Source organism: Pundamilia nyererei, unplaced genomic scaffold (assembly GCF_000239375.1).
Source record: "Pundamilia nyererei isolate P.nyererei 1_Seehausen unplaced genomic scaffold, PunNye1.0 scaffold00580, whole genome shotgun sequence".
NCBI lineage: Eukaryota > Metazoa > Chordata > Actinopteri > Cichliformes > Cichlidae > Pundamilia > Pundamilia nyererei.
Genome location: NW_005187981.1, coordinates 139,757 through 149,612, shown reverse-complemented (window position 1 = coordinate 149,612; position 9,856 = coordinate 139,757). Strand labels below are relative to the sequence as shown.

At 36.6% G+C, this 9,856-nt stretch overlaps 1 protein-coding gene across 1 annotated transcript in view; it reads right to left on the bottom strand.

Annotated features, from left to right (window-relative positions):
* Positions 1 to 288: 288 nt before the first annotated feature.
* LOC102193464 (trichohyalin-like) overlaps positions 289 to 9,856 on the bottom strand; it is a gene marked incomplete at its 3' end in the record, with an annotated part of 13,530 nt that continues 3,962 nt past the window's right edge. The window contains exons 2-3 of the mRNA XM_005754521.2: positions 7,517 to 8,998; positions 289 to 3,508 (exon numbers count right to left, since the gene is read on the bottom strand). Of these exons, the coding sequence (XP_005754578.2) occupies positions 289 to 3,508; positions 7,517 to 8,998 (4,702 nt within the window). The remainder of the gene's footprint in view (positions 3,509 to 7,516; positions 8,999 to 9,856) is intronic.

The following is a 9,856-nucleotide window of genomic DNA, read 5'->3' as shown; positions in this document are numbered from 1 at the left end:
CCTTCAACAACAGTTCTTTTCTATTCTCACGTCTAGTTTTCATCTGGATGACTTTTTCTTTTTCCTGTTTACATTTTTTGATCTCTTTTTTTATCAAGTCTTGTTTTGTGTCTTGTAATATCACCCTTTTTATACCATCCTTAGTCGTTTCTCTTTTATATTCTTTCTTTACAGTCAGATACTCAGTACTGTGTTTTTCTTTTTGTTTGCCCCAAAACATTTTATTGAAATCTTTCAGTTTCATTTTTTTTTCAGTTTCTTTTATTTCAGTGGTTTTCCTTTCCTCTTTTATGTTTTCATTTTTTTGTTTTAATATGTCTATTTCTTTTTTGATTTTACAGCCTCTCATGTCAAGTTTCTGGTTCTTTTTCAACAACTCTTTCACTCTTTCAAGATCCTCTTTGTCTTGACTCTCGTCTGCACTCAAGTCATCCAAGGCATCTTTTTCTATCTCATATATTTTTTTCCTTTCATTTTCATGCTTTCCTTGCTCCGTCTTGATTTTTGTCTCCACTTGTTCCCCATGTTTTGGCTCTTGTTGTATGTTTTTTAATGCACACCGTATAATTTCCTTTTGCCTATTTAATTCACTTTTAATATTCAGTGTTTCTTTCCTTTTGGTCATGTAGAAAGTTTTTTGGTCTTGCATGTGTTTATTTTCATTCTGAATTATTCCAATGATGAATTGAGTGTTTTTAATTACCTTTTTATATTCCCCTAAGTATTTCTTGATTAGTTCCCATTGTTTTTGAATTTGTTTCCTTTTTTCTTTCATCCTCATGTCTTCAATTTCACTTTGCATCCCTTTCTTTTCTTTTTGCAACTTCTGCTTTATTTCTTGTTCACCTTGATGTTTGATGATCTCCTCTCGTCGTTGTTCAACCTCCTTTTTCTGCTTTGTTTCTCTCACGAGGGCAGTTCTTTCTTCTTTGAAAGTAGCCCATATTCTTTTTATCTTCCGTTCTTTTTGAATTCTTGTTTTGATTACACGTTGGTTTTCTCTTTTCTTCATCTCCAGCTCAACCACCAGAACTTCTATCTCTTGTCTTTCCCTTTTAATATTTTCTAGTCTCATATCAAGCTTCTGTTTTTCTCTTTGGATTTTTTCCCAGATGTTGATTGTTTCATCCATCTCTGCAGTGTCTTGTATGGTAACTCTTCCAAAGAGTATATTAAGCTGATATTTTAACCTCTTCATTTTGTTTGTTATATTCTTATTTTCAGCCTCAACTTCTCTGAATCCTTTTCTGTCCTTTTCTAAATGAGCATTCACATTTTCTAGAATTTTTATCTCTGTCCTAATTGTTCCCATGTGTAAATTAAACTTGTCTCTTATGTCTTGGATGTAAATAGTATACTGAGAAACTTTTAAGCTGTGGTTTTTGATTTTCTCCATTAACATTTTGACATCTTTCCTTCCAAAATGTTTTTCATGTTCATTGGGTAGATGGATGAACAGATTATGGTCTCTCTGCTTCTCCTCAGCCAGCTCTTCCATCTGTCGTTTCAATTTTACCCTTAACACTTCTAGTTCATCCCTTTTTCTCATAGTCATCTCCAGTCTTTGGTCTAATTCTCTTCTTTTCTTTTTGATCTCGGTCCTCAATGCTTCCTTTTCTTGTTGTATTTCATACCACATTATTTCAATTTCCTCCTTTTTTCTCATACTTTTTCTAAAAAAACGCTCAAATTCTTTTACCTTTATTTTCAATTCTGATTGCAGCAGCTCCATTTCTCTTATTTGCCTTTTGGTCATGTGTACTCCGTCATCAAGCTCCTGTTCTTTTCTTTCAGTTTTCTCCCTCAATTGGTTCACCTGTTCCTCCTGTATTTCTGTTTCAGTTAGCTGTTTAACCATTTTCTCATTCTTTATCGCTGTTTGGATCTGTTCTGTCATCTCAGTCTCTTCTCTCTTGATTATTTGTTTTACATTCTCACTAACTGATTTTTTATTTTTTTGACCCAGACTGTCTAATGAAAGTTTTACCTCCTCCAGTTTCTCATTAACTTGTTTGAGGCTTTCTGTTTCCTCAGTTTCTTTGTCCATTTTGTTTTTTGTCAGTTTATCTCTTTTATTGTCCATTGTCTTCTTAATTTCAGTCTTGAAAATTTCAAGAGCAGTTCTTTGCTTAGGTGTACTACCATGTTCCATGTCTGGTTTTGCGCCTTTTGTCAAGTTAAGGTTAATGCAGTCAAGGTCTTTAAACTGTCTTAGTTTTATTTCAGTCTCCTTCATACTAATTTCTATCTCTTCAATTTTCCTTCTGGTCTTAGCAGCTATTTTCTCGACTGTGCTCTTAACTTTTGCCATTTTTTCTAAATTCTGCCGAATCAGTTCAGTTTGCCTCTGCATTTTTATTTTAAAGATGTCTAATCCATCTCTCTCTTTCAAAGTATTTTCTAACCTTTGATCTAATTCTCTTGTCTTCTTTTTCACTGCAGTTTTCATTGATTTTATATTGCTCATTTCTTCTGTCATATGTACTTCACTTTGCTTTATTTTGGTTTTTACAATTTCCAAAAACTCTTGAAACTGTTTGATGTCTTTTAGCAATCCTTCAATTTCACTGCCTTCATTCTGTTGATATTTGTCCATGTTATTTTTTTCCGCTAGGTTCTCAAGTCCTCCTCTTAGCGTTCTTATAATCTCTTGTGTTTTGTAAATCTCTGCCCTGAGTCTTTGTATATCAGCTCCTCTGTCCTTTTTATCTTCATCGGTGTGTTCAACATGTTTTTTCATCTCTTCTCCTGATTTCTGAATTAGTTTTTGCTTGTTAACATTAAGCCTTATCAAGCTAGACTCTTGTTTTATTTTTTTGGCATCGTCCCCCTCTTGTACTTCATATTTTATTATTTCATTTTTGAAAACTTTGGTGTTCACCATCAAAATCTTTCTCTGTTCAGTTTCTTCCAACAGCTTAGTTAATACTTCCTGGGCATTTTCAGTTTCCCCGACTGTAATTACAGTGTCTGCCCTCTGCAGGTCATTTATTTCCAAAATGAGCCTTTTTATATCTTGAGTTTTTTCTTTCATGTTATCAATAGTGTACTTTATTTGTTCCTCTATTTCCCCCTCTTGCTGCTTTAGGTTACGTATCAGTTTTTCCACTTCTTCCCTTTCTCTTACAATTATCAGTAATTCAGTTTTATCATGCACTACTTCTTCATGAATTTCAGTTCGCATCTGTAAGCAAAAGTCCTGCTCCCCATTTTTGCCTTCTGCAAAACAATATTTGGATTCAAAATGCTCCTTCTGTTGTTCTTTTATTTTTTTATTTTGATGCTGATCATCTAATGTTACAGAATTTTGTAATGATGTTGTATCTGTTATACTTTCTTTCCCTCTTTTCTCCTTTGGAATTGCTGATGTTTGATCCTCAAGGGAGTCTGTGTCTATTTCATACTGTGATTCTTGAAGTTTGGATGCGTTCACTGAGAAAGTATGTTTGATTGTAGATTGTGCCGATATCCATTTGTTGACCCAAGTTTTCATGGATGTCAGTTTTTCCTTCACAAAAACAGAAAAAAAGAGCTTTTTTTGTTTTTGATGACACCAAGACAACAAAGATCTTCTTAAAACATCTATGTTTTAATTTTTTGTTTCACATTTATGGATCTTACTAGGGTTGGGCCATATGTAAAAATTTTCCAACCGACAATTGTGAGTCCAATAATCGACGATGGGCGATATATTCGCGCATACGCAGACTTGTTGATTGGCAGAGCAATGTAGTCATGCATGGAGTGATTTGCACATTTACAACACAGATGAAGTCCAAACATGGACGAACTAATTTCCCCAAAAAATTAGGGCTGTCAACATTTATGCGGTCATCACGATTAACCCATCTGGAGTGCAGAATGAATAAACTTTGGACAAACTGCTCGAAATGCGTTGAGAGAGACATTTAAGGGATTTTGACTCAGTCTGCGATCCAGATGGGTTAATTGTTAAACGCGTTAGTCGTGATGGTGGCACTTTAACGTTGACAGCACTAAAGAAATATAAAGTTGCCAAGTTGGGATTTCTTTGGCTTTAAACCAGATGAAAATAGTAAACCTAAGGATGTAACCAAAACGGTCTGCCCCTTGTGCAGATGTATAATGCGAGCAAAGTACTCAAACACGACTAACTTGCATGAGCATGTACGTGTCCACCATCTGGCTGAGTATGCTAGTGTAGTGAAGCAGATTTTGGGGTAGGATTTTACGTGATGTCCTCGAATGCAGCACTAACATCCACCTTCCCAGCTGATAATTAGCAACCTTATAAGAAACAGCTGCGCTTCACTACCACATGGAGGTATTTGGCAGTCTTTTCCCATCCAAGGTGGCTGAGAGCATTAGGCAGCTTAAGCACTGCAGAGCTCCTCAGGAAAGCTGCTCATTTTAGTATTGCCCTTTAGTAGTGATGGCCAAATGAAGCTTTCCGAAGCACTGAAGCTTGTATTGAAAAACGGTTCATTACTCGAAGCTTTTCAACACAGTCCTCTCTGGTGACATCTGGTGGCCAAAAATACGAAGAGCAGCTTGAATCCACAAAATAAAACCAACTGCTTCATTATGATTGCCCACTCTACTGAGTGGAATTCTGTCTGATATTGGGCCGCCGTTGTGTTGCTTTGAACGTGTATTTTTTGGTGGTTAAAAAAATGTGTTTTATTTGTTTAATAAATAGTTTTGACCAGTAAACTCTCCTTGTTATGCACCATGGTGTGGTCTTCCTTTGCTTGTGACTTCTTGATGTTGGTAAATACAATAATTGAAAAATACCACGTTACATATAATATGTACAACACATTATGGAGTATGCTTCTGCTCTGAGGTCCTGCCTCCATGCACTTATGCAATCAATCGCTAGACAGGTGTATTTATAAATAATATTATATTAGGGAAATTTCCCCAGACATATTTTTGACCTGGGGGTAGAATTGATTGTGAAATGGAAAAGGAAAATGCTTATGAACTTGCAAATTAAAAACATGATGCATTTAAGGTAACCCTTTTTCATTTTTATTTAAAAAGAAAATTTGTTCTAGTGTGCGATGGCCGAACCTGTTCCTTTTCGTGGAGATAATTTCTCCTGCCTTAAGGAAAATCCCTTCACATGGCCCAGAGGAGGCTGGAGTGCAGAGAAACTGGTAGAGATGCAGTTATACAGTCTACCTGGGCCCCACAAACGATCAGATAAAGAGAATAAATAAATTCAATTGCTGCACATTTGGCAGACTAACATTTTCAGATTAATTAAACAATAAAATATATATTTTTACAACATTACATGTAAAGAGTCAAGTGGAAGTTTTTCTAAAGTTATTTAATGATATTTATATTATGGAAGCAGATTTTTGACATTTTACCTTTTTCCCGTTTTCAGATATAATAAACACGCACAAAACAAAAGCAAACAGCCAGAACACAAAGCTGGAAAACCCACCGGATTGACAAAAAATCAACTCAAAATTCTCCCACACAACAGAACCTCCTCAATTCCTCGCTGGCTCCAAATCTCTCAGTGGAATGATCAGTGGTTCGCTGTCACCATCAAAACACTCCACAAATCCCGTGAATGATTCGCTTCCTTATAAACCATTGAATCAGATACCGAAGCAGTTAGGCTCTAAATGAAGCTTCGGACGTCACCGATCACGTGAGTCTGGCCAAACGAATCAAGCTTCGACACAGTGCTTCTGAAGCAGTGTGTTGATTTTTTTGACACACGCACCGGAGCTTCAGCTTCAAGCGGGCCATCACTACCCTTTAGAGAATGGTAAGAGGGACTCTTGCGTTTGTCATAATGTGGCATATAGTAGGGTGGACCTTGACGACTGTTTCCCTCTTTTGTTACAGGATTGTGCCATACTGCTGCTGTTTTGTGTCGTTCTTTCTTGTTCAGTTTTGTTCTGTCTTGTTGTGGCCTTACAAATGTTTATGGACTGGCCTCGACTGACTCTTTATGATCTTTTACTTGGAATTGTTGTAATCTTGCTTTTATAAAGAACTGTAACTTAGGGTGGGTTTGTTTTATTTATCTCTTTTACTAATTTGTTTAATGTTTTACGCTTTGTTTTATTGCTTTAGTGGAGGTGCGGCCGCTTGTTGAGGGGCTAGGCACATGAGGTGGAATCCCCTCCTCGATGCATGAGAGTGTACACACCAGGCATAGGTAGACCGCACCATTTAGATTTCAGTGTGAGTGACGGTGAGGTTTGCTGTGGAACTACATTGGTGAGTAATTGGTGGTACCCTTGGGCACTCCTCTCTGTAGGTTGCCTCAAGTGGCCGGTCTCGACTATTTTGTTTAGTTACTTTATCGAGTTATTTTACTAGGGTGGCAGCGAGCCTTGTGGTTTTAATCATTGTTTGTTAATTGTTTTAATTAACAGTCTTGCAGTCTTGGCCCTGCTACCCTAAGAACTCTGATTTCAGTTCTATGCTTTTTAGTAGTTTTTCTTAATAAATTTTGATTTGTAAAACTGATCTGCCTCACCTCTGCTGTTAATAACTAGCTTTTTTGGCTTTTACGTGTGGATGGGATTTTTTTTTAAAAATGGAAAATCTCAGTTTTCAAAAATACCCATGTAAGTGTGGACGTAGCCTTACATGGATAAGGATCAAGATGACATGGAATGAGTTTACTACTATGAGCAGAAGTTATTCATGCTTAACTGTAAATGTTTACTGTTCTTTTTTTTCATTAAATTAAATATAACATTATCAGCATCTTATCAGCACAGTGTGATGCCATTCTGGTAGCAGACTTAGCTTTGATTACACACAGGCACACTGATGTCTGCATGGACATTTGTGCCCACCGTCTGATGACATAATTTACTTTACTATAGCAGACTTAAGTGCACTCAATCATTCTTCACCTTTCTTTCTCTATTGCCTGCCACTGGTGTATGTCTATCTTTTCCATGTTTAAAGGGCACCCCCCACCCCAAAACAAAAAAACACATCTGGTGGTAGGCGGTATTTTCGCCACTGACTCCAAAATCCACCGTTCCCAATGCGTAACTGATTATTTTTACACATTCTTTTGCATTTCAGTTTGTTAGGTTTATACAGTAAAATTACTTATGTAATTAACATTCCATGCTTGAACCAAGTGGGAAACATTGGAGAAAAAGTCAGAAATGTTAACTTTGCATAGCCTGGGGATAGTTCTTATCATCTTTAGGATGGCTAGAATAATTTCCACAACTTATTGACAACAGCAACTACAGTATGTGGATATCAGTAACCATACCCTTTAAATTGTCAGAATATTAAAAAATTATGTATACGCAAATTACAATTTCAAGCTCAGTTAAACCCAAACTGTTATATCAGGCATCTTACTACTTTTTTACAGTTTTATTGGAGTACTTAATGGAGTATTTCTTCCAACAATTCCAGTCGGTAAATAAAGGAATCGTTATCAAATACTGAATGTCTATCAACTAAAAGCAGGTTCAATAAAAATCAGGGGATCCTGACAAGAAATACCTAAAAGGAAAGAATAAATACTTACCATATAGTTCTTGGCTTCTTCCTGGTTCTTACTAATCTCCCTTTGGGTTCTCTGCATTTTCTCCCAAGTGTTGTTCATTTCTGCACCAGTTTTTTCTATTTTACCTTTTATCTCAGTGACAGTATTTTCCAGTTTTTGTTCAACCCTTTCCTTTTGTCGCTGTATTTTTGTCTTCATGATTTCTAACTCATCCCTCTCTTTCCTTATCTTCTCCAGCAAACGCTCAACCTCCCTTCTTTTTTGCTTTTCTCGAAAATTTGTCCATTTCGTTTGAGCCTTTACTTCTGTAAAGTCCCTCATGCTCTGCTTTGTTTCTTCACCCTTGTTACAAAGCACTTCATTGTTTTCTTCTTCCTCAGAGATCAAATTCTGCATGTAAGTATTTGGTTTGTCTTTTTCTACATTTTCCCTTCCTGTCTTTAGTTTCATTTCAACTCTCTTTAAATCATCTCTTTCAGGCTGGATGTGTGTCACTTTAAAGCTTAGATCTGAATCTTGTTGCTTTTGATAATCAATATTCATCTTGATGTTCATGTGATTGTTCTCTGCCATTAGCTGCTGCTTTGCACTTTGAGTCACTTCCAGTGGTTGTTCACTGTCTTCCAGCACATCCCAAAGTTTCTCCATCTCTTCCTGGATTCTACACAGTTTTCTCTTCACTGTGTCAAATGTGGCTTTTCCATCGTTTCTTTCTCTCTGCCCTTCTTTATACATGTGAATTTTCTTCATTTCAGCCTGTTTTATAATGCTTGCCCATCTGTGCTTGACCATGTTGATCTTTACATACATAATATGTTTAATGTGGTTAATTTGTTCACTGTTTTTTGAAATGTCCTTTTTATTTCTTTTTAATGCTTGCTGTATGTTTGCTTTAGTTTTCTCCATTTTTTCTTTAACTTTCTTTACTTCAAGCATTATTTCCCTGTTTTTCTCAGTTGCATTCTCCAGTATATCCAGTTCCCGCTTTACCTGCTCATTAAGGGGCTCTTTGGGTTCCTCCCTTATTGGTGATTCTGTCTTACTAGCTTTTATAGTGTCTAGCTTGTGTCGCTCGTTGATGAAGTATTGACGTCTTCCGTCCAGAGTATCCTTCTCTTGATATATTTTAGTCCACATTTTCAGAAAGTTTGTTTTTTCCTTAGCAACTGAATTTTTGCTTTGTTTGAGTTTCTCAGTTATATTTTTTATTTGGAAGTTAAATTGCTTTAATAGTAGGTGATGTTTATTTTTTTCAGATGTCAGTCTCTCAATGTCTTCCTGTTGCCCCTCTGTCTTTGTCTTTAAGAAGTCAATTTCATTTGTCTTTCTTTCTGTCTGTCTCCAGAGTTGTTCGATCTCCTCCATTGCTTGACATATCAGTTGCCTTTGTCTTTTTAAAGTTTCTTTTTGGGTTTTCATGTCAGTTCTTGTTTGTTTGCTATCTGATTGCTTTCTGTTTTCCATTGTTGAGTTCCATTCTGTTGTCATCCTGCTGTCTTTGTTCTGTTGGTAAAAATAAATGAATAAACAAAGTGGCCAAACCATAACTAACAAATGACAAGACATTCTAAACTCATACTGTGTTGGAAGATAACAAGTAAAAGAGGGATAACCAGAAATTGACAGATGGATTGGGGCCACAATTGCAGTCATGTGGGTTCTGTACCAGTCCATCATGGTGAACAGAGAGCTAAATATAAAAGCGAAGATCTCAATTTACTGTTTGCTCTACATCCCTACCCTCACCTATGGTCATAAGCTTTGGGTAGTGATTGAAAGAACAAGATCACAGATACAAGCATGACATTAGCTTTTTCTGAAGGGTGGCTGCTAATCCTGCACATTGAAAGAAGCCAGTTTGGGTGGTTTGTGTGTCCCACAGGGCGGAGGCCCTGGAGGCCTGGGGTTCTCTGCTTAGACTGCTGCCCCCACAACCCAGCCACAGAGAAGATGGATAAATGACATAATTGTTTATATCACATTTACAGTATTTTTTTGGCAACAATGTAATAATGTAGTTGGGTTATCTGAGGTCTGTTCTATAGCAAATGTAGAAAAAATGTTTTAAGAAGAGCCAATATAACTCGGTGTTCTAAAGAATGTGACTGTTTCCTTGCAAGACCATAGCGCGGCTACGTCTGCAGCCTGTCCACAGCTTGGACACAAACATTTCACTGCATGTGTTACTCTGTATGATTGTTGTTTAATGCTTTTTAAAATCATATTCAAGTAGATTTTGAAATGAAGATAGCTTGTATTTTTGTTTTTTGCATTAGAGGTGTTTCAGACAGACGAACTGGCCCTGATGAGAAGCATGAACAGAGACTTTGCCTCCTCCTGTGTGTTATGTTTTACGGAGAC